At 48.7% G+C, this 23266-nt stretch overlaps 3 protein-coding genes and 1 long non-coding RNA gene across 6 annotated transcripts in view; 3 read left to right on the top strand and 1 right to left on the bottom strand.

The window, feature by feature from the left end:
• Window positions 1–8267, top strand: part of LOC130517952 (ectonucleotide pyrophosphatase/phosphodiesterase family member 2-like) — an 11521-nt gene extending 3254 nt beyond the window's left edge. Inside the window, exons 3-25 of one of the 2 annotated variants that reach the window (XM_057020189.1) lie at window positions 1–137; window positions 746–871; window positions 956–1016; window positions 1085–1182; window positions 1255–1334; window positions 1410–1529; window positions 1658–1713; window positions 1823–1888; window positions 2064–2136; window positions 2217–2325; window positions 2429–2554; window positions 2629–2660; window positions 2760–2887; window positions 3022–3100; window positions 3184–3271; window positions 3738–3910; window positions 3988–4048; window positions 4154–4293; window positions 4507–4648; window positions 4927–5004; window positions 7316–7448; window positions 7520–7673; window positions 7890–8267. The exon at window positions 1–137 is cut by the window's left edge and continues 13 nt beyond it. In XM_057020189.1, the coding sequence (XP_056876169.1) occupies window positions 1–137; window positions 746–871; window positions 956–1016; window positions 1085–1182; window positions 1255–1334; window positions 1410–1529; window positions 1658–1713; window positions 1823–1888; window positions 2064–2136; window positions 2217–2325; window positions 2429–2554; window positions 2629–2660; window positions 2760–2887; window positions 3022–3100; window positions 3184–3271; window positions 3738–3910; window positions 3988–4048; window positions 4154–4293; window positions 4507–4648; window positions 4927–5004; window positions 7316–7448; window positions 7520–7673; window positions 7890–8084 (2455 nt within the window). In that variant the 3' untranslated portion in view covers window positions 8085–8267. Of the gene's footprint in view, window positions 138–745; window positions 872–955; window positions 1017–1084; window positions 1183–1254; window positions 1335–1409; window positions 1530–1657; window positions 1714–1822; window positions 1889–2063; window positions 2137–2216; window positions 2326–2428; window positions 2555–2628; window positions 2661–2759; window positions 2888–3021; window positions 3101–3183; window positions 3272–3737; window positions 3911–3987; window positions 4294–4506; window positions 4649–4926; window positions 5005–7315; window positions 7449–7519; window positions 7674–7889 lie in introns of both variants that reach the window. The other variant, XM_057020188.1, reaches the window with a different exon arrangement.
• A 590-nt stretch (window positions 8268–8857) lies between these two features.
• LOC130517954 (DEP domain-containing mTOR-interacting protein-like) lies at window positions 8858–12495 on the top strand. 2 transcript variants are annotated; one of them, XM_057020192.1, is made up of 6 exons: window positions 8858–9358; window positions 9773–9880; window positions 11160–11282; window positions 11460–11530; window positions 11607–11711; window positions 11981–12495. In XM_057020192.1, the coding sequence occupies exons 2-6, from the start codon at window positions 9862–9864 to the stop codon at window positions 12107–12109; spliced, it is 447 nt and encodes a 148-aa protein (XP_056876172.1). In that variant the 5' UTR covers window positions 8858–9358; window positions 9773–9861; the 3' UTR covers window positions 12110–12495. The 2 variants fall into 2 exon arrangements, with proteins under 2 accessions (XP_056876172.1, XP_056876171.1); XM_057020191.1 differs by having other exon boundaries at window positions 8858–9378.
• Window positions 12496–13041: 546 nt separating this feature from the next.
• On the top strand, window positions 13042–20095 carry LOC130518195 (zinc fingers and homeoboxes protein 1-like). Its single transcript, XM_057020607.1, has 7 exons — window positions 13042–13381; window positions 14759–15199; window positions 15314–15922; window positions 16170–16296; window positions 16374–17576; window positions 17684–17815; window positions 17917–20095. The coding sequence occupies exons 2-7, from the start codon at window positions 14853–14855 to the stop codon at window positions 18274–18276; spliced, it is 2778 nt and encodes a 925-aa protein (XP_056876587.1). The 5' UTR covers window positions 13042–13381; window positions 14759–14852; the 3' UTR covers window positions 18277–20095.
• LOC130518196 (uncharacterized) lies at window positions 19991–21050 on the bottom strand. Its single transcript, XR_008947955.1, has 2 exons — window positions 20467–21050; window positions 19991–20394 (listed from the first exon to the last, which is right to left on the bottom strand). It is a non-coding gene; the product is annotated as an uncharacterized LOC130518196 (long non-coding RNA).
• Window positions 21051–23266: the final 2216 nt, after the last annotated feature.

Genomic DNA, 23266 nt, shown 5'->3' with positions numbered 1-23266 from the left:
GGTCAGCTCAGCTGGGTCATGCAAAGGAAGGTGCTTCGAGCTGGAGGAGGCCAAACCTCCAGGATGCAGGTGTGACAATCTGTGTAAAACCTACTACAGCTGCTGCTCCGATTTTGATGATCACTGCCTGAAAACAGGTGAGTCTGGTCCTCTGGCCCATCCACTAACTCAGGGGTGGGCAAACATTTTGATTCGTGGGCCACAATGGGTTCTAACATTTGACAAAGGGGCTGGACCAGGAGCAGATGGATGGATGGAGTGCTTTGGTAACCTCACCTCATTGGAGAAAAAATACACATCTTGGGATATGGAGAAAACATGTGCTTTAATTTCAAATGAAAATGAAGAGAAGCATTACAACAAAATATCTGACTTTGGAATGAGTCTTAAAACACTTAAAATCAAATGAATAAAATGTGCCTCTTTAAAAAAATTAATAACCATTTCTATTTTAAAGCACTGAAAGTTCTGTTATCCTTCAGGATATCACCATCACTCTCCTCCTGACTGTCTTTTTTCTAGTGGGAAAACACCAGAATTGCAGTGAAAATATAACATTAACAAGGTTTATTCATTTAATTTTTCAAGTTTGGCGGGCCGGATTAAAACGTTTAACGGGCCGCGTGTGGCCCCCGGGCCGTAGTTTGCCCATGCCTGCACTAACTACTAGCTGTTTCCCATTTCCATCTATGTCCATTAGAGTTGATCGTGAGTTGGTGTGTGCGTGTGTGTGTGTGTGTTCCAGCGCGAGGATTCGAGTGTTCTCAGGATCGCTGTGGGGAGCAGAGGAGCGAAGACCATGCGTGCCACTGCTCAGACGACTGTCTGGCAAAAGGAGACTGCTGCTCCAACTACAAGTCTGTCTGTAAAGGTAAGAACTCTCCCACCTTCCTCATAGCTGGACAACTGTCCCAGACGTCATGGACATGAATCTGTGCTGATGTCTCCATCTGAGGCGAGACTTCATGGGTGGACGGTGACTGTGAGGAAATCAAGAGGGCCGAGTGTCCTGCAGGGTGAGTGTGAAGCGGTCTTTAACCGCGGTGTCCTGTAGGGCTCTTCTCATGAATGCGTCTCTGCTTAGCTTCATCCGTCCACCCCTCATCATGGTGTCCGTGGACGGCTTCAGAGCCTCCTACCTAAACAAGGGCAAATCGGTCATCCCGAACATCAACAAACTCAGTACGTCGGCTTCAGTCGTGATATGGAACTGTGCTTCTCTTGAGCATGTTAACAGCTGTGCTGTTGCCATAGGAACATGTGGGACATCAGCGCCATACATGCGACCAGTTTACCCATCAAAGACCTTCCCCAACTTATACACTCTGGCCACAGTAAGACCCGTCTGCCCAGTTCTTCCCTCTGCACCCTCGACGCACGCGTGAGCCGTTGCTCTGCTGTGTCTCCAGGGTCTCTACCCAGAGTCCCACGGCATTGTGGGAAACACCATGCACGACCCCGTCTTCAATGCCACGTTCAGCCTGCGCACGAGAGAGAAGCTGAACCACCGCTGGTGGGGGGGGCAGCCTGTGAGTGACCTGCAGCTCTTTCACACGGTTCTTTGAACCAGAGGGAACATTTAAGCGACACATTTGGCAGAGAATCGTCACAACAGACTTTGGAATGTGTCGTGAAAGAAGGACGACCTGTTTTACAGATCTGGATCACAGCCGAGGAGCAGGGAGTCAAAGCAGGAACGTTCTTCTGGCCCTGGTACCGAAGATGCTGCTGGAATATTATTTATTTAATCATCAGGATCTTTGTTTGCTCGGGTGTTTGGTGAATAAAGGGTGATTTCTAAAGCAGACGTCCTCTCCTGCAGGGTTATTCCTCTGGAGAGAAGGATCCTGACCATCTTGCACTGGCTCCATCTGCCTGATGATGAGAGGTAAATAAAGTCCTCATCCGGCCGTGACTGTGAGGAGACGCAGTCACTGCTGTCAGTTCTGGGGTCAGTGAGCTGGAGAGGCTCAGCACTGTTGAGACATCTGCTGCCAGAAGATGAACAGCGATTCCCGGTGAGCACGATTCACAACCGCTGTGACTGCGTCTCGTCTCTGCAGGCCGTACGTGTACGGCGTCCACTCAGAACAGCCCGACACCTTCGGACATCGACTGGGACCGCTCAGCAGTGAGGTGAGTGGGCCCGCTTGCTGGCAGACACGGGCTCGTCCATCCGTCCGCCTGTTTCATGCTGTTGTTTGGCTGGTATGCAGCTGGACAACCCTCTGAGGGAGCTGGACAACGTGATCGGTCAGCTGATGAACGGACTGAAGCAGATGGACTTGCATCGCTGTGTCAATGTCATTGTCGTAGGAGACCACGGTACCACACGTCCTCTTCTGGGACGTCCTGACTGAGGACAGACTGATTCAGGTGTTCCATAAATAATCAGACTGTCGGATAATGCTTGTTTGACATGTCTCAGGTATGGAGGAGGCTCACTGCGATTGGACAGAGTTCCTCAGCAACTACCCTCTCAACATCGATGAGATCACTCTGATCCCAGGATCACTGGGCAGGATACGACCCCGTGACCCCAAATCCACCACGTGTAAGACAAGACGGAGCAGCTTAAATAGTGTCTTTACACAGTCGATCGATTTCATGTGAAATTTTGCTCCTCAGATGACCCAGAAGTGGTGGTGGCAAACCTGACCGTGAGTATGACAGGACAAAAACACAGTGTGTGTGTGTGTGTGTGTGTGTGTGCGTGCGTGCGCTTGTGTGTGTGTGACATCAACTGCTGCCTTTTTTAGTGCAAAATGCCGACTCAGCACTTTAAGCCGTACCTGAAGCAGCATTTACCCAAGAGGCTTCACTATGCCAACAACCGCAGGATTGAGGATGTGCAGTTGCTCATGGACAGGAAGTGGCATATCGCCAGGTGACCACTGTGTGTGAGGGTTCTTTGCAGTGTTGTCTTCCACCTTTGTTAATCTTTGTGTTCTCCTAAACACAATTATGATACAAACAAAGGCTCATGTAAAGCAAAGACTGAGGTTTGTGTGTGTGTCTTAGAAAAGCTCCAGAGAAACCAAGAACTCGCTGCGGTTTCTTTGGTGACCACGGCTTTGACAACATGTTGAAGAGCATGAGGGTAGTTGACCTGACATCCTTCCTCCTGTTGTATTTGTGATCTTCTGAATCTGTCGATCAGGACTTCTTCTTGTCTTTGTACAGACCATTTTCATGGGTCACGGGCCCAGTTTCAAGTTCAAGAAAAGCGTTCCAGAATTTGAAAATATAGAACTGTACAATGTCATGTGTGGTGAGGCTGAATTACATTTATTTGTTTCAACATTGTGCGACATTTAAATATGAATAAGTGTAAAATTAAGAAATAACCCAGTTCATTCTAGACAGCTGCAGTGAAACCAGAGTCTCTGATTCTCTCTGATTCTTCATGATTCTCTCTGATTCTTCATGATTCTCCCTGATTCTTCATGATTCTCTCTGATTCTTCATGATTCTCTCCGATTCTTCATGATTCTGTTGGATCCACTATCAGATCACTTCTTCTCTGCTGTGACTCTGCATTAACGAGGCCAAATACTCTCTGCCTTGTGCCAGTGACATTCATTAAGTTAAATAACAATTATTGTTTCTTCATTTCTATATAATCATTTTATGATTATGATTAATCTGCAGTTTAGTTGCGTTCAGATATTGATTTTAATCTGAGTTTATGCCAGAATGTCCTGATATAAGATCAAACAGACCTCTTTGTGTCTCAGACTTGTTGGGGTTAAAGCCAGCGCCCAACAACGGCACACACGGCAGCCTGAACGACATGCTGAAGGTGCCTGTCCACCATCCCAGCATGCCAGAGGAAGTGACATCACCAGCGCCCACATCCAGGTCTGATCCGGCTCTGATCCAAGACCTGGGCTGCAGCTGTGACGATGAGGTGACTGACGTCGCGCCTGTATCGGCTGATCGGATTTCCTCTCCTGAGGATAAAATAATCCGATTTTCCTGTTTCAGAACAAAGTGGAGCAGGACATTGAAGCCTTCAGTCCTCCAGCAGATGGATTCTACAGCTACAGTCAGTTCATCTCACATTTAATCAACAGCAGCAACTGGAAGAGCCCAACGAGCCAAAAGACCTGTGTGTGTGTGTGTGTGCGTGTGTGTGTGTGTGTGCGTGCAGACAGCACACATCTGCCCTTTGGTCGCCCAGCTGTGATGTTTGATACTCAGTACAGTTTGCTTCATCATGTGGACTTCATCAGTGGATACAGCAAAGAACTGGCTATGCCTCTATGGACGGCATACACACTGCTAAAACAGGTACACACACACACACACACACACACACACACACACACACACACACAGCAGGCACGTTTACTCGGCACCTTGAGCGTGACGGAGGCCAGTGAACCAAACAAGAACATGTAGGACAAACAGGAAACAGGCAGCAGCTGCACACATGGACGCGTTTTAACACCACAAATACACCAAAAAAAAAATGTTGTTTCCAGAAAAGTCTGTGTTTCCCAGGAGGACGCGACTCCAGTTCCCGAGCTTTCTGCCGGTGCTCAGTGTGTTCGGGCCGATCCGAGAGTGTCAGCTGACCACAGCCAGAAGTGCAGCGCCTACAGTCACAACAACCACCTGACCTACGGCTTCCTGTTCCCTCCAGGTAAACACCTGTCGATGTCACTGTGACGTCATGGTGTTTTAGTGTTGAAGACTGAAATAACATGTGACTGTAACGACGGAGAGGTCCAGGGATCCACTGCTGGTCCTGATTTAATCAGTATTTAGAGCAACAACCTCATTCTCATCCAGAGTGCAGTCATTTTAACTTAACTGCTGCTGTTATTTCTAGATTTCCCAAAGGGATCAGTAGTCAAACCGGCCTTCCATCCCTAAAAAGCAGCGACTGATTGTTATACGTCTGTACTGCTTTGTCGGCAGACTTGGCGACTTCGCCGGAGTCCAAGTATGACGCTTCGCTCATCACCAACACCGTGCCGATGTATCCGGCCTTCCAGAGTGAGTTTAATCCTGGACATTGGATCCAACCACTAACCAAAAGAGGTCACGTCAGCTCAGCTCCTGTCGTTTATTCAGAACATCGACGTGTTTGTCTTCACAACGGCAGCAACAGCGAATACATGTCAGCACAACCACTTCAGTGTTGTTTTACAGGGAACCTCTAAAGGTACCCTGGTAAAATCCCTCCCCACATTCATCTAATTCATCTAATCCACCAGATGACTTTTAAGGTCATCTTTTAAGGTGGCGTCTCACCAGATGACTTTTATGATACTACACAGCAAATAAAGGACAGAAACGCGGTGATGTCACGGCTGAGTGGGGACAGCCTGACACCAATTGTTCCTGCAGACAGAGGACACTTATCAGGAACAAACGTGTCGGCTCGTTACACAAACGATCATTGTCTCAGAGGACACAGCAGAATTGATGTCTCCTCACTTTAGTCGTCCTCACAATGACAGTAGACGCTTGGAAAAACTGTTGGAGGTGTTATTAATACTGCGGGGTTATTAACACTATTGTGAGTGTTAATACTGTTGGAGGTGTCATTAATACTGCGGGGTTATTAACACTATTGTGAGTGTTAATATTGTTGGAGTTATTAATACTATTGTGAGTGTTAATACTGTTGGAGGTGTTATTAATACTGCGGGGTTATTAACACTATTGTGAGTGTTAATAGCGGGGTTATTAACACTATTGTGAGTGTTAATACTGTGGAGGTGTTATTAATACTGCGGGGTATTAACACTATTGTGAGTGTTAATACTGCGGGGTTATTAACACTATTGTGAGTGTTAATACTGTTGGAGGTGTTATTAATACTGCGGGGTTATTAACACTATTGTGAGTGTTAATACTGCGGGGTTATTAACACTATTGTGAGTGTTAATACTGTTGGACTTATTATTACTATTGTGGTTGTTTGCAATTATCGATAATTCTCGATAAAGAGGTGTTAATAATGTTAGATTTAATAATACTGTTGGGTGTTAATAATGTTGGAGTCATTAATAATGTTGGACTTATTATTAATGTTGGGTGTTAATAATGTTGGAGTTATTAATAATGTTGGACTTAGTAATAATGTTGGACTTAGTAATAATGTTGGGGGTGTTAATAATGTTGGAGTTATTAATAATGTTGGAGTTATTAATAATGTTGGACTTAGTAATAATGTTGGAGTTATTAATAATGTTGGACTTAGTAATAATGTTGGACTTATTATTAATGTTGGGGGTGTTAATAATGTTGGACTTATATTAATGTTGGGGGTGTTAATAATGTTGGACTTATTATTAATGTTGGGGGTGTTAATAATGTTGGACTTATTAGTGTTAATAATGTTGGAGTTATTAATATTGTTGGACTTAGTAATAATGTTGGACTTATTCATAATGATGTAGTTATTATTGCAGTTAGGGTTGTTAATAATGGTGGAGTTATTAATTATGGTGGAGTTATTCATACTGTTGAGGTTGTTATTGTTGCGGGTGTTAATACTATTGGAGGTTTTAATACTCTTGGAGTCATTCATATTTTTGGAGTTATAAATACTATTGGAGGTGGTAATACTGTTGGAGTTATTCATATTTTTGGAGTTATTCATACTGTTAGCATTGTTATTACTGTTGGGGGTGTTAATATTGTTGGGGTCATTAATAAAGTTGGACCTATTTTTCCTGTTGGGGATGTTAATAATGTTGGAGTTATTAATATTGTTGGACTTAGTAATAACGTTGGACTAATAATGCTGTTAGTTTTGCAGTTAGGGTTGTTAATAGTGTTGGAGTTATTAATACTGTTGGAGTTATTATTAATGTTGACCTGATTAATTCTGTTGGGGGTGGTCATACTGTCAGCATTATTATTACTGTTGGGGGTGTTAATATTGTTGGTGTTATTACTACTGATGTAGTTGTTAATACTAAATAATAATGTTTGAGTTATTAAGAATGTTGGAGTAATTAGTGCTGATGGAGCTATCAATACTGTTGGATATCTTAATTCTGTTAGAGTTATTAATATTTTTGGAGCTGGTAATATTCTTGGAGTCATTAATAATGGTGTGAGTGTTCATTGGAGGTAGGGGGTTATTAACAATATTGGAGTTTTTATACTAAGTCATTAATACTTTTGAGGATTTTAATTCTCTTGGGGGTGTTATTACTGAAGGAGTTATTAATACTGCTGTTTGAGTTATTATTACTGATTGGGGTGTTATTATTGTTGAAGTTTGGAAAAGTCTGAGGTGCAGTTTGTGCTGACTGTGTGGAGTCTGCTGACTGTGTGTACAATGATGCAGGGATGTGGAGGTACCTACAGGGGGCGCTGCTGAGACGCTACGCGGAGGAAAATAATGGCATCAACGTCCTCAGTGGACCCATATTTGACAACAACTACGACGGCCTCCGAGACCCTGCAGACACGATAAAAGAGTGAGTAGGGATGCACGTGAAACTGCTGGTGCTTTAGTCCAAGTCACAAGCGTGGTGCCATCTGCGTGCAGGTTGTCAGGCGATTCCTTGCTGGTCCCCACCCACTTCTATATGGTGGTCACGAGCTGCCAGGAGGTGAACCGGAGCGTGGAGGACTGTGGTGGTCCTCTCAGGGTCTTTTCCTTCTTGATTCCACACAGACCAGACAACAGCGAGGCCTGTGATGTGAGTGTTGTCCACTAGGAGGCGTTACAGCCCCTGCGGGATGGATTTTTATTCTGCATCATTGATTTCCTGTCTTGCTCCGAGTTCAAATGATAAAATAAAAATGGGGGGGAAAAGCTGAGCAGCTTTTAATATTGACTCCATCCCTTTTCTTCCTTTGAGATTAGAAAATGCTTTCCTGGACATGGTTCACACCCGTTTCCTGTTTCTCTACAGAGTGCTAAGGATGAGTCTAAGTGGGTGGAGGACCTGCTGAAGCTCCACACCGCCCGGGTCCGAGACGTGGAGATCCTGACGGGCCTGGACCTGTATCGCTCCACCAACCTGACCTACACCAGCACCCTCAGCCTCAAAACCCACATGCACACCTTTGACAGCGACGACTCAGAGACACCCGCACACAGGAAGTAGATCTTTGTCCCAGTGGACACGGAGCCGTGTGTCTGTCTGTCCGTACATACGTTGTTATTCTATATATTATTCTAACTGAGGCTCCTTTGCTGTAGCAACATTGTCCCTCTTAACGAACCTCTGTTTCACTCGTCTGTGTATTATTAGTGGTAATAAAAGTCTGGGAGCTGAACCCAACCTGAACGTCATGCATGTCAGAAAATGGCTGATTTGGTTTTGATCTTTTTGATTTCCAGTTGAGACATTTGGGGCTGTTTAAAACGAGCGTCTCCTTCAGGCCGGTATCATTTATTTACCTGCGACGTTTGTTCATTAACCTGCCTCGTTGGCTTGGCTCCAGTCGTTTTTCCTCCTCAAATGTCCAACAACATCTCCATCCTTCATCTTTTCCCTTTCATTTTTTTAGTATCAGAATTTAGAGCGTGTGTGCGTGTGTGCGTGTGTGTGTGTGTGTGTGTGTGTGGTGTGTGTGTGTGTGTGTGTCTTAACTCTTCGGTGGTTTCAGTAAATCCACATCTGAAGCAGAACAACTTCAGTCTCTTTTCAGCCCTTAAAATTCATGCCACACAGATCAAAGACAGATGATCAAAGAGAACCTTGAGCACAGAAATATTTCTCAAGGTTTATAAATGGGATTATCTGTGACCTTGACACAAACTCACCTGGAGCTCTAAAAGAGTCACTTTTATACTTTCTTCTCTTTATCTCTGTAAACACTCAGAAGTGTAACCAGTTTTCATCACGTTAAATTAAAACGTCACAACTGCAGTCAAACTCTGGACATTCTGAGGTTATTCTCTCATCTAATTTTAACATTTTAATCAGATTGTAGAAACAAGCTTAAAAAGCTTAAAAGATCAAGGTCAGTTATTAAATAGCAAAATGTAGTTTTCATGGGAAAAGGCTCTAAATTCCCTTAAATCAACTTTCTCTTCCACAGAGGATCAGACGATTTTCTATCCCAGATGGTTTCTATGGTGACAAAAATTCTTTGTATGAGTTCGGAAGTTAAATCAGGCTGAAGTTAGCAACGATGCTAACATTAGCAAGCAATGAAATACACATTAAAAATATTCCAGCACATTTCACATCCTTCCTGTCAGTCCGTCTTTTGTAGGATCCTGATTTTTATCGGCTCCCTGGACGGTGTTAAACTCTCAGCTCTTCTCATTGACTCCGACGGATGGAAATATCTCTCACCTTTGTTCGTCCATCGGAGCAGAAACTCATCTTTTCTCTTCCTCCTGAGCTGCAGCCCTCTCACGGTCTCCTTGGTAACCAGACTGTTGCTCAGGTAGATCTAGAGAACCGAGCAGCTGTCGCTTCAACGCTGCCGTCAGCGTTAACGCGTCAGGCTGAAGCAACATCTTCCTGCTGAATATGAACTCATAACTGTTAACTTTGTCCCTTTAAGGCCCCCATACTGTCGGACAGACTGTTTATGTGTCGGTGTCAAAACACGCATCAAAACTCGGTTTCATGATATAACGGATGTGACGCGTTTAACATTGAATGTTATTTTGTTAAATGTTTCAACTTTAGACAGACGACAGACATTTGTCTCCCATTACCCAGTTTTTTTGTTCACTGGTTTAATATTTAGCTCTCCCTCCCTCTCTCTCTCTCTCTCCCCATCTCTCTCTCCCTCGCACACACACACACACACACACACTCTTCTCTGTAAGCAGGAAGTGGATCTTGCCCAGAGCAGCTGATGACGATCTAAACTGGAGGTTTCTACGTTTGTCACTGAGCAGATCAGCCAGGACGAGGACAGATGGGACCTCGTACAGCAGGTAAGAAACAGACTGAGAGATTATCACCGTGACGACGGGCATAAAACCCTCAACAACTTTACAGTAATATGAGCAAAATTCCATTTGTGATTTTGGTACCAAAGTTACTCAAAGTCTTTTCTTTCCCTCAACAGAGCATTTTTTTAATAGAAATTGAGTCAAATGTTAGCAAAATGAGCAGCTTCTCGTTTCTATAGCAACCGTGTCAAAGTTCCCTGTGGTGGTGGAGAAGATGTGATCAGTGATCACGCAAAGGTCTGGTGGACTCAGGTGGTAGAAGAGCACCAGGGGAGGTTAATAGTGAGAGTAAGAACATTTCACATGCACAATGTGAAATGACTGAACCTGATCGGGGGGAAAAGCTTCAGTCTGCTGGGGGCATAAAGACTCTGGAGCGATCAAACGTGGTCTGATGGGTCCAGATTTACCCTGTTCAGAGGGATGGGGCATCAGGGTAAGAACAGAGGCAGATGAAGCCATGCTCCCATCGTGTCTAGTGTCTACTGGACCAGCCTGGGGGACAGAGCTCTGATCTGGGGCTGCTGGTCCAGGTTCAGCAACATTATGGGCCCAAAGAATGAGGTCAGGCTACCTGAAGATCCTGAATGACCAGGTTCCTCCATCAGTGGAGGTCTTCCCTGATGGCACAGGCATACTGACAATTCCAGGATTCCTGGGGCTCAGATAGTGAGAGGTGGATGGGCCACCAGAGTCCAGACCTCAGCCCCCCCTGAGAACCTTTGGGATGTGCTGGAGAAGCTTTGCCCAGTGGTCCGACTCTCTCCTCATCAGTACAAGATCCGGGTGGGGATATGACGCAACACTGGATGGAAATAATCCGTGTGTGTCGCGATCAGAACTGAAGGTGGTCCAACATTAAAGTCTGACCTTTGGTGGCCAGATCTGACGTCTACGAAGGGCCATAAAAAGTGAATAAAAGCACCAACCAGACATGGTTCCTGACTCCAGGGATGTCTGTGCAGCGGCAGTTGCCACGGTTACTGTGAAATCTTATTCTGACTGGAAGATAAAGAAACTGTGATGAGGTGTTTATTTTATGGCTATTCCTGTGTTTTCTTGCCATGTAGTGAAGATTAAAATGCTATTATGATGGAGGGATGAAAGTAGAGGGATCAGCCGGAGCGCCCCCTGCTGGCTGATACTGGATATGACGTTTTCAGATGAGGAAAAGTTGCTCTCTTCTTCTACTCCATCACGAACCCTCGTCTTGTCCTGTCTGTGAGGACCAACCTTGATGACCTCTGTTCTGTCTCTGCAGGTGGGCCTCAGGGAGGAGCTCGTCTGAGGAGCCACAGTGACGGCAGCAGATACGGTGGGCGGAGCCTTGGACCACACAGCCATCCACAGCCTTCGTCCTCAGTTCTGTCAAACCCCAAATCAGGTGAGAACACGAGTTTCCTGGCGGTCTAGAACTCAACTGTTCCTGGGCTGCACGATTGTCCATGAGTGCAGCACCTTGAGCAGGTTTGGACAGACGTCATCAGACATGGATGCTGGACCCAGCCGCCAGGGGGCTGTTTCAGCTGCTGTTGATGCTTCAGGAGTGTTTGTTGTGTAGTGTTGAAGAGACCTGTGAGCACAGAGGAGCTGCAGAGACCAGGAGGCCGCTACGTCCGGAAGAGCTTCACAGTGAGTCCAAATAGCCTCCATCATCACCTGGCTAAGAACCACAAAATCACCACTTCTGCGTCGCTTCTCCTCTGAGGTCGTGAGCGACGCTGTCGGTTGGGGGTTCGTGGTTCGAGGAAACGGCCCGTGTCACATCCAGGCTGTGGAGCCCAGCGGCCCGGCTGCTGCTGCTGGGCTGAAGGTAGGCATCATGGGAAATGTAGTACGAGGACGTCTACTGGAACTGTAGCTTCATGCTCCGCTTCTGTTGTCCCGTTTGTCATTTGGTCCAACTGACCACATGAATTCAGTTGTGTATATGACAAACTCTCAGAGGTCAGAGGGAGGTTCCTGCAGTGATGCCAGCATGTGTGTGGAGGGGAGGAGGACTTGGTGATGATCTCACTGTGGCTGAAGTCCAAACTAATCACCTGACAATGATTTCGCTTCCGATTCTGCTTCGCTTTTCAGGTCCGACAGTTTGTGGTTTCGGTCAATGGACTCAATGTTCTGAGTCTGGACTACAGAACTGTGAGTCACCTGATCCTGACTGGACCCAGAAGTGTGGTGATGGAAGTGATGGAGGAGACGCCGCTCTGATGAACACTCACACTCACACACACACGTTTGTTTTTCCATCCAATAGTCAAACAGGAAGCAGGCAGCGATGCCCAATATCAAAAAGAAGTTTCTTGTCTTTTGTGTGATTATTTCTAACTATCATCATAGATTATTTGTGTGAATTTGACTGTTAAAATAGGAACCAGAAACATAAGGACATGTATGTCTGTGTGTGGGGGATAAAATGAACAGTGTTTTCTAAATAAAATGATTATTTGCATCTAAATCTGATTTATGGGACATTTTAATATCACTAACAAAAGTACTGAAATGAAAACTGTAAAAATGCAAATTACTGCATCAAGTTTACTTGAAATCAAATAAACTGATTATTCTGAATGAATAAAGTCTATTTTTCTTCCAGAGTTTGTGTCTGAGGTTTTTCTGGAGAAGTTAGCACGCTCCTGTCGTTCGTCTATGACGTAAAAACGTTCGCGTCACCAAACGCGACAACATTGAGCTCAGACCGCCATTTCCGTCGACCTTCAAAATAAAACTAAAACTTAACCAGCTGTTGCGCTGTCATTCACACAGCTCTTCGATTATGATTGGTCACAGTCACTGATCTTTTTTGTCAACAAAATTCCTCATCTAGAATCAGAAAGAAAAGATTCTAGCTTTTATTTCAGTCTTTTTACAACCGTCATGAACTTTGAACTCTCGTTCTTCAGATGTCATTCTGGGCCTTTTTGTGACCTGAAATACACTCTTGGAGAAATGTCTGTGGCTCAATTAAAGTCTGATGATGATCTGAAAACTATGACATAAGCATGTCAAATGTGAGAAGTGCAAACTTTCTCACACCACTGCAAATATTTATACCGGTCTGATTTCTTCGCCATTTTGAGGTCAACGAGAAATCGTAGTCCGGGTGTTTTATTTTGAAATCTCTAACCGGACGTACCTGTCGGTAGCTGCGTGTTTGTAGCGGCGTTACAGGAAAAATGGCCATCGTCAGTTTCGAAGAACTATCGCTGCCTTCTTTATGAAACTGTCATTTTTAAAAACGACACAGCGGCATTAATGATGCGATACGCGGCGACGGCAGCTGGTTGCTGGCTAACCGGCCGAAGTTAACCGTTTCCCGGACACTCGGGGTGGCTCCGTGCCCGGGCTGAGGCTGATGGGAACGTCGGTATGTTTGGGTAGAAAGGCGGAAGACTGCGTATGAACAGACCCAAGCAGAGATGCTACAACGCTGCAGCCGTTAGCTACACAACCATCAGCGACCAGACAGCGGCCGATGACCCGGTGAGTGAGCGACCTGCCCGCGGCGGTGGTCCGAAACCAGCAGCCTCCTGGCCGCTGCCGCTGGACGGAAGTGACCCGTTAAACAGGGAGGGTGGTTAGCTTAGGTTAGCCAGCAACGTTCGGATATTCTCCACGATATTTGTCTCCTTCAGAGCAAACTGAAGGAGCGGGAGCCGCTCACCTGTTTACAGGGGCCGCTCACCTGTTTACTGGGGGCGCTCACCTGTTTACAGGGGCCGCTCACCTGTTTACAGGGGCCGCTCACCTGTTTACTGGGGCCGCTCACCTGTTTACTGGGGGCGCTCACCTGTTTACAGGCGCCGCTCACCTGTTTACTGGGGCCGCTCACCTGTTTACAGGGGCCGCTCACCTGTTTACAGGGGCCGCTCACCTGTTTACTGGGGCCGCTCACCTGTTTACAGGGGCCGTTCACCTGTTTACTGGGGCCGCTCACCTGTTTACTGGGGCCGCTCACCTGTTAAACGAGGCGAGACACAACCAACAACTGTGAACAAGTAAAACTGGTGGAGCTGAACACCAGACACACAGTGGGAGGTCGTGACACCTCTGTCACCCTTCTCTCACTGATCACTCCTCCATCACTCTTTCACCACCCTCTCACTCCTCCAGCACGCGGGCACCACCCGCGCACGCCGCCAGCACGCGGGCACCACCCGCGCACGCCGCCAGCACGCGGGCACCACCCGCGCACGCCGCCAGCACGCGGGCAGCACCCAGCGCGCACGCCGCCAGCACGCGGGCACCACCCCGCGCACGCCGCCAGCACGCGGGCACCACCCGCGCACGCCGCCAGCACGCGGGCAGCACCCCGCGCGCACGCCGCCAGCACGCGGGCACCACCCCGCGCACGCCGCCAGCACGCGGGCACCACCCCGCGCACGCCGCCAGCACGCGGGCACCACCCCGCGCACGCCGCCAGCACGCGGGCACCACCCGCGCACGCCGCCATCACTCTTTCACCACCCCTCTCTCACTCCTCCATCACTCTTTCATCACCCCTATCTCACTCCTCCATCACTCTTTCATCACCCCTCTCTCACTCCTCCATCACTCTTTCACCACTCTTTCACCACTCTTTCACCACCCCTCTCACTCCTCCATCACTCTTTCACCACCCCTCTCACTCCTCCATCACTCTTTCACCACCCCTCTCACTCCTCCATCACTCTTTCACTGCTCATTGTCTCACCACACTCAACAGAAGCTGAATTTCCTCATGAAGCACATTTGTGCCGCGTTAGCAGAAGGAACCTTCTTGTAACAGGAAGAAACCGTGACCAGAGCTGTGGAGGAGAAACAGGATGCAGATGTTCAGATCATTATTAACCCACTTTTAACTCGTCTTCTTCTCTTCAGGAGTTAAAGAGAAACAGTCATAGTTTATGGAGCCGCAGCAGGACGCCTCCGTCTGAGAGCAGCTCATCGTGATCACGGCTCGCTGGGCACCAGGATGGCGAGCAGGAGGAAGTCCACGACGCCGTGCATGGTTCCTCCACAGGAAAGCGTCAGCATGGACCAGGAGATGGAGGATCTTTCGGACTCGTCTGACCTGGAGACCAGTAACGGCGTGGCCGCCGTCTCCTCGGGGCCTGTTGGTTTTGTGGAGGAGCCGGTTGAGGACGCGGACCCGGCCCAGGTTTCAGACTCCAGCACAGCTGAAGGAGGATACGAGTGCAAATACTGCAGCTTCCAGACGCCGGAGCTGAACCTGTTCACCTTACACGTGGACACGGAGCATCCTGACGTGGTCATCAACACCTCCTACGTCTGCATGGAGTGTGACTACCACACCAGGAGGTACGACTTGTCTGACCTCTGACCTCTGCTGTTACTTCCTGTCCCTGTTGTTCCTTTACTGATGAGACATGTTGACCCTGGATCAGAGGTACTGACCTGTGTGTCTCCGTTCAGCTACGACACGCTGCAGGCCCACAACGCCCGCTTCCACCCAGGTGAGGACAACTTCACGCGTACGATGGTGAAGCGGAACAACGAGACCATCTTCCAACAGACGGTCAACGACCTGACCTTCGACGGCAGCTTCATCAAAGAGGAGGAGGAGGAGGACGAGGAGGACACCAAAGAGGCGTCGAACAGAAGCATCGCCCTCAGCAAGACGCCCATCATGAGGGTCAGGAGCCGACCGGACCCCAAGAAGTTCAGCGCCTCGCTCAGGATGACGATCGATGACGTCATTAAAGTGGAGAGCGAGGACGAAGACGTGAGCACGGAGCCGCCCGCGCTGTCCCCCGCGCCCTTGATTCCCGGCGCCCCCTGCCTGGTACCCGTGTCCGCGCCGCTGCACGCCGTCCCTCAGAGCATTGTGGTCAACAGCCCGAACGTGGTGCAGATTAAAGGCAGCGGCGCCGTCCTGCCAGCCGGGACGCTGGCGCAGGTTCTCACGGCCTTGCAGAACCAGCAGAGCAGCACACAGACGCAGCTGCTCATCCCCATCAGCAGCATCCCCACCTACAACAGCGCCATGGACAACAACGTCCTGCTGGTCAGCGCCTACAACAGGTAACTGCACCTGAGGGGGAGGGGCCACAGCATTAGACCTGTAGTCAGCAGGGAGGGGCGGGGCTTATGAAAAATAAAGCTCTCCCATCCCAAACATTTTTATCTTCCATCTGTTCTCAAAGACCAGAAAAATAAATGATTTTCCGAAACTTTAAGAGCAGAAGCGAAGCGACATCAGGTCCAGCGAGGAAGAGGCGGTCGGAGGAGGAAGGAGTCGGAATGTTGACTAACGGCTGATGTTCTGCAGGTTTCCGTATCCCTCGGTGACGGAGATCACGGGTTTGTCTTCACAGACCAAGTTCAGCGAGGAGCAGATCAAAGTCTGGTTTTCAGCTCAGAGGCTGAAACACGGCGTCAGCTGGACGCCGGAGGAGGTGGGTCAGTCGGTCTGATGCTGATCAGAGTGTATCCGTTTGGTCGCCATGACGCTCGCTGCTCCTCCTCCCTGCAGGTGGAGGAAGCCAGGAGGAAGAAGTTCAACGGCACGGTGCAGGCCGGCCAGCAGACCATCACCGTCATCCCCGCCAACATCGCCGCCAACGGCCTTCAGTCCATCTTTCAGACCTGCCAGATCGTGGGCCAGCCCGGCCTCGTGCTGACTCAGGTGGCGAGCAACGGCAACGCGGTGCCGGTCGCCTCCCCCATCACCCTGACGGTCGCCGGCGTCCCCGGCAACCAGCCCAAGGCGGCGGAGCCGTCGGCGACAGAGTCGAAGACGGAGATGTCGGCGGGTGCTTCGCTGGGTTTGGACTCGTCGTCGAGCAAACCGAAGAAGTCGAAGGAGCAGCTGGCGGAGCTGAAGGCGAGCTACGGCCGGAGGCAGTTCGCCACCGAGGAGGAGATCTCACGGCTGATGCAGGTGACCAAACTGTCCAAACGAGCCATAAAGAAGTGGTTCAGTGACACTCGCTACAACCAAAGGAACTCCAGGGACCACCATGCGCTCCTGCTGGGCGAGCACCCTGCCAGCAGAGTGGCAGCAGCGGGAGGCCGAGGAGGACGGAGCGGCGGCGGCGGCCTCGACGACGGCAGCCACGCTGACATCGACACTCCCATCGTCATCGACTCCAGCGACGACGCCAGCGACGCCTCGCCGACTTCCGCCAATGTCCCGGGATCATCCGGCCCCCCCAGTGACCTGCGGGTCAAATTCCGCCACGCTTTTCCCGACTTCACGCCACAGAAGTTCAAGGAGAAGACGCCCGAGCAGCTGCTCGTCCTGGAGGCCAGTTTCCAGAAATCGGACACGCCCTCGGACGAGGAGCTGAGCCGCCTGCGTGCGGAGACCAAGCTGACGCGGCGCGAGGTTGACGCCTGGTTCACAGAGAGGAGAAAAATGTCTTTAGCGTCGCCGCTGAAGGACGCCGACGCGGAAGGGGACAGTCCAAAGATGAAAACCGCATCCTCGTGCTCGGCTCCAGAACGGCAGGCCACGCCCCCTTCCAGCAGGAAGATCCTGAAGAAGACGCCAGAGCAGCTCCACATCCTGAAGAAAGCCTTCGTCCGCTCGCAGTGGCCAACAGCGGACGAGTACGAGCAGATGTCGAAGGACACCGGGCTGCCCAGGACCTACATCGTCAACTGGTTCGGAGACACTCGCTACGCCTGCAAAAACAGCAACCTGAAGTGGTTCTACCTCTACCAGAGCGGGAAGGTACAGCAGCTAGGTGGCGCTAGCCGCACGTAGCTGCGCTACAGCGGCGGCGTCCAGGAAGCGCTATGCTAACACAGGATGACGCGTGTTTATGTTGTGTGTTTAAGGTGGACGAAGCTCTAAACGGTGGCACAAAGAACCAGAAGAAGTCCAGGAAGCGTTTCCGCGGGTGGTCCAGGAGGACACGCCGGCCGTACGCCTGCAAACGCTCGCCACAGGGGGGCGCCACCACCATCAAGGTCTGTGCGCAGTAAATTTCTATAAAGTTTGTAAGTGTTTGGTCTCCTGCACCGGAGACGCTGACGTACCGCCATTGAAAAGACAGCGGCTCCCCCTGCAGGTGAAGTCTGGAAAAGAGTTTTTAAAGGACTACTACCTGAAACACCGAACCTTGAACGAGAGGGACCTGGATGACCTCGTGGCCAAGTCCAGCATGAGCTACGAGCAGGTGAGAGACTGGTTCTCCAGGACCACCGGGCGGGCTGAGCAGGGAAAGGAGCTCTTCAGTGAGGAGGACATGGAAGGAGAGGAGGAGGAGGAGGAGGAGGAAGAGGGAGCAGGAGAGCACGCAGACAGTGAAGGAGACATGGAAGTGAAGGAGCAAAGGGAGGAGGCAACTGACAATGACTGCAACAGGGAGGAGGGGGAGGGGGAGGAGAAGATGCAGGAGGAGGTCCAGAGTGCGGAGGAGCAGACCTGAGCTGACAGGTGAGTCGCGTTCGCTCAGGTGTACCGTCAGCAGGTGATGATGACTCGGGGGGACGTCTCCTTTCCACTCTTTCCAGCCCAGCATCACCTGTGGTCGTGGGGGGCGGGGCTTGATTCCGGGCCTTCCTCACTCTCCGTACGGAAATGTTTAGACTAGAGGAAACGGACCTGGCCTGGATGGGACACGGGGTCCAGGGGGCGCCCCCGCAGACCCGCGCTGGATTTGTGCCATTCAGTTTTCTACCGGTTTGTTTTATAGACGGCAAAACCAGTTTTGTAGTTTTTACGGACTGAATCTATTTTCTGGTTATTTACTGTCGGTTCTGCTCAACCTGCAGCTGTTTGGATCCATTCAGAACCAAATTTTACACACTTAGACAGAAATTCCACCTGAAACTTCCTGAGATCAGCCGGTGTATTTTTCCCACAATGCATCTGTGAACTCTGCCAGCAGGAAATAAAGCTGAGCCACGCTTTTAAATGTGTTCCAATAAAGACTTCAGTCGGTAAAACCCACCCCGTTCTATCAGCGCTTCAGTCCTGCAGCACTCAGAGTGACCTGTGAGGCGTTACCGCGGCAACGGCACCCACAACAACGGCTGGGCGCAGGTGAAGCTGTTCAGAGTGAAGTTAAGTGCCGTTGAAATGTCGATTTGATTTGTTGTGATCATGAATTTGGCGTTTCCTGATGAAAAGTCCAGTATATAATGATGGTGGTGAGGCCGGGAGCCTCGCTCATCCCTCCATCCCTCCATCCCTCCAGATTCACTCGCTGTCCTGCAGGAACAGACGGGTGATTGTTTAAGATGGAACTCCTTCGGCTCCTTCGGGATTAAACAGGCAACTTTACCTCAACTTTAGTCAGTTAAGCTCCAAACTCGGATTTCTACAGGTTTAAATTCTGCTTGCATGAAAGTACACAACAGTGACTCCTGTTCTGTTTATCGTGGCCACTGAAAGAACTTCTTAACAAGAACTTTTGTGCGTCTGATGAAAAACGGGTGAAAAGTCGAGCAAAACCTTCAGTTTTCAGACACTTTTGAGCTGTTTTCGTTTGGGTTTTGCTCGTTTGTGTCGCACTTCCTGTTTCCTGAATATGCAAACGCAGAACAATCAGTGACGTCGCACCAGACTGCAGATGTGGAACGCTCTAATCTGTTTTCATGCTTTTACTGACTGGATTTACAGACTTACAGTGTTTGTGTTGACGTATCCCAGCAGCCACTGGGAGACAACAGAGTGCTGGACAGGTCCAGACATGTCCAGGGTCACAGACATTTCAAAGACAGAAGAGTTCCTGCTGGAACCCTGGGGGGGGGGGGCGACAGCGTGACTGAAACAGTCAGCAAAACAGGCATCGAGTCTTTCCTGTTGTTGGAAACCAGCCAGTCAAAGGGAAAGATGAAGGAAAAGTCTGTTTCTTGGTTCTCAGGAAATGTCCAGATGCTTTGTTCTATAATAAACCAGGATGAGTCAAATTCATTTTACTGTAAAAATAAATAAATAACAAATCCCCAGATCTGATGGAAATGTTGAATTTTATTCCTGAGGTGAAAACAGACCTCACCTGACTGACCTGTTTCCAGCCAGTAAAATTGAGGAAGGTCTCAGCTGTGATTAATTCCACGTTTCCAGGGAGAATCTGAAGCAGCGGGATGATTCCAGTTCATAAAGACTCATATCAGACGCTTCTTCAGTTAAAAAACTTTGTGTTCTTTAAACATTTTGACAGCCAAATGTTTTTAGTCTCTAATTTATTGTATCTGGATCTTTCTGTCTGTAAGCATAAATAAAAGGTGAACTCGTTCAGACTGGCGCTTCATGATCATTGATCTGATTTTCAGTTAATGTTTGAAACTTTTCTTTACTATCAGTTGTGGGTTCAGTTCAAGACCAAAGAGAAAATAACCAGTTTTCGTTTTTATCAGAATTTTTACTTTTAAAAAGATCATTTTTAAGGTTTTACCTTCGGGCCTGCAGGTGGCGCTACGGCGCCCACGTGGTGTAAAGACACGAAGAAGAGTCGAGAGGATCCAAGATGGCGCCGCCCGAGTGGCGGTTTCAGAAACGACGGAAGTTTCGACGTCCAGCCTTTTTTGCTGCAAATAAACTAATGCCAAGAACTTTATTATCGTGATAACGAAAGGTTTTCATTAACTACGTAAAACAATCGTGAACATACTGGAAGCGTCATCTCTGCCGCTACTTTTCCCGTCCAGAAACGTGTACAACGCTCCATTTTAATCTTTTCGGTATCTGCAGGAAACAAAATCATGTTTTGCATCGATAATTATCAAACCCTTTTTTAATTATTATTCTTCCAAAATCACACCAACGTTGTAGACTAAAATTTCAGAAGAAAAACTCTAAATCGATTGTAATACTGAGATCAGACGGCAGAGGGCGGCATCGGCCCACAATCACTGACGTCAGGTTAAACCGGTCTGGGGTCAGTTTGCGGTAGTACCCACTCACTTCACCCCCCCTAAACACACACACACACAGTTTGTATAACTGAACTTGAAGGTTCGTCTGTTCACACCTGTACAGGTAAAGACTCAGTATCACTGTCCAGCTACCAGTCTGACCATCTATGACCTTTGAACTCTGCCCCTCCATGACATCTCCTAAAATGAAGGGGTCAAACATTTGATCACTTCTGAGACGTTGTCATCAATAAAGGAATCCTGAATGAGGTTGTTTTGACGGTCCAGAACCTTCTCGTGGTGGGCGAGCGAGCATGTGATGTATAGAGAGAGAGAGAGAGAGAGACTGCTGCTGTGGGTCATTCTGAGGACACGAACACACACACACACACACACAACACACACACACACACACCACACACACACACACACGGCCTACATATCTGGCTGAGTGGCTGCACGCAAACCCGACTGCAGCACCAACAGACAGCTGCTGCAGCTGAGAGGGGGCGGAGTCAGGGGGGTCCTCGTATGACCTCACGTCCACCTAACGCTAAACTGCTAACAGTAGCGTTTTCAGCAGGCTAGCAGCGGCGTTAGCATCTGTAACACACTGAACAACTCTAAAAGTTACACTTCACACACAAATTTTAGCACTGTTTCCATGGTTTCACTCAAACTTCTGTCCAATCACAAAAGAGCTGAGCCGAGAACCTGCTGGGGATCAAACCACAAACATAAAACAGGAAATAGATACTTTTAGGCTGATTACTGACGAATAAAAACACAATTCTGGGCTCCTCAACATGGTAGTTAACCTGCTGCTAACATGGTAGTTAACTGCTGCTAACATGGTAGTTAACCTGCTGCTAACATGGTTGTTAACCTGCTGCTAACATGGTAGTTAACCTGCTGCTAACATGGTAGTTAACCTGCTGCTAATATGGGACTCAACCTGCTGCTGACATGTTAAGCTGCTGCTAAGCTAACCTTGTTTCTAGTATTGCAAACATCTCACCACGCTTGTTGTCACAGGACAACAGGGGGTTGCCGTGGTAACAGGATACCTGTGGATCACTTAGGTTTTCCTCAGTCAACCTTCTCACTCTACTGGCTGGCTCAGTCTCTCCATCTCTCAAAGGAGCCATTTGTGTGGCAGTCACAGAGGTCACAGGGGTCACAGGGGTCACAGAAGTGTGTGTGTGTGTGTGTGCTTGTATTTTGCAACCATTTTTATTGAGAAATTTCAGTGATCAGAGAGGATTTCAGTTCAGTGCTGATAGAAACACACACACACACACCACACACACACACACGAGTGTATTTGGGTTAGAGCAGAAATGAAAGCCTTGTTGCAGGAACAGGCAGTAACACTAAGAGACTGTTTATATATATTTATATAAAAGTGTGTGTGTGTGTGTGTGTGTGTGTGTTGTGTGTGTGTGTGTGTGTGTGTGTGTGTGTGTGTGTGTGTGTCTCCTGTCAGCTTTACTCTCCTCGTTGGCCCGTGTTTCCTCCTGTCATGTTTATTCTCGGCTGTATAGTTTTCCTGCTTTAATGTCACATTAACCTATATTAACACACGGCAGCGGTGGCGGCGGCGGCGGCGGCGGCGGCGTGCACCAACCATCTGACTCCTCCTCAAATCAAAGACGCCTGCGGCTGTTTGAGTCTGTCATATCTAACTAGACTGAACATGTTCTGCTTTACATTTTCCGCCACCGTACGAACTCCCCTGTGTAATGTCGCTACGCTTGACTGATGTCGGCACGCCGCCGCCGCCGCCGCCGCTCTTTAAAGCCACTTGTTTGATAAACCAGTACAGCAGCATCAGGATACCTGTGGAAGCTGCTGTAGGGGCCTCTGTTGACCTCTGACCCTTGCTGAGGTCACGTTTATGCAATCAGAACTTCCTGTTCCTGAAGGGGAACGTGGACTCTGGGGGGCGGAGCTACGCCGTGGGTGTCAGGGTAACAGTCTGAATCATCTGTTAGCGTGTTGCTAACAGACTAGCATGAATATCTTTCGTCTGACTTCATCCAACAGCAGATCTGGGATCAACCGCACGATCCTGAACCTTCACAGCGAACGGCTGAGACGTGTAACCGGATCCTCACACTAGATCCTCACACTAGATCCTCACACCAGATCCTCACACCAGAACCTCACACCAGAACCTCACACCAGATCCTCACACCAGATCCTCACACCAGATCCTCACACCAGAACCTCACACCAGATCCTCACACTAGATCCTCACACTAGATCCTCACACCAGATCCTCACACCAGAACCTCACACCAGATCCTCACACTAGATCCTCACACCAGATCCTCACACCAGACCTCACACTAGATCCTCACACTAGATCCTCACACCAAACCCTCACACCGGAACCTCACACTAGATCCTCACACCAGATCCTCACACCAGATCCTCACACCAGACCCTTAAACCAGATCTTCACACCAGACCCTCACAACAGATCCTCACACTAGATCCTCACACCGGAACCTCACACTAGATCCTCACACCAGACCCTCACAACAGATCCTC

This window comes from Takifugu flavidus, chromosome 21 (assembly GCF_003711565.1).
Source record: "Takifugu flavidus isolate HTHZ2018 chromosome 21, ASM371156v2, whole genome shotgun sequence".
In the NCBI taxonomy this organism is placed as follows: Eukaryota; Metazoa; Chordata; class Actinopteri; order Tetraodontiformes; family Tetraodontidae; genus Takifugu; species Takifugu flavidus.
This window is presented reverse-complemented; position numbering and strand designations above follow the sequence as displayed.

Excerpts from the sequence above, each read along its gene's own strand:
- LOC130517954 (XM_057020192.1), top strand. Across the intron at positions 11,531-11,606 it reads ACGTCCGGAAGAGCTTCACA|GTCGTGAGCGACGCTGTCGG; the intron begins GTGAGTCCAAAT and ends TTCTCCTCTGAG. Across the intron at positions 11,712-11,980 it reads CTGCTGCTGCTGGGCTGAAG|GTCCGACAGTTTGTGGTTTC; the intron begins GTAGGCATCATG and ends TTCGCTTTTCAG.
- LOC130518195 (XM_057020607.1), top strand. The coding sequence starts at position 14,853 with ATGGCGAGCAGGAGGAAGTCCACGACGCCGTGCATGGTTCCTCCACAG. Across the intron at positions 16,297-16,373 it reads TCAGCTGGACGCCGGAGGAG|GTGGAGGAAGCCAGGAGGAA; the intron begins GTGGGTCAGTCG and ends TCCTCCCTGCAG. Across the intron at positions 17,577-17,683 it reads ACCTCTACCAGAGCGGGAAG|GTGGACGAAGCTCTAAACGG; the intron begins GTACAGCAGCTA and ends TGTGTGTTTAAG.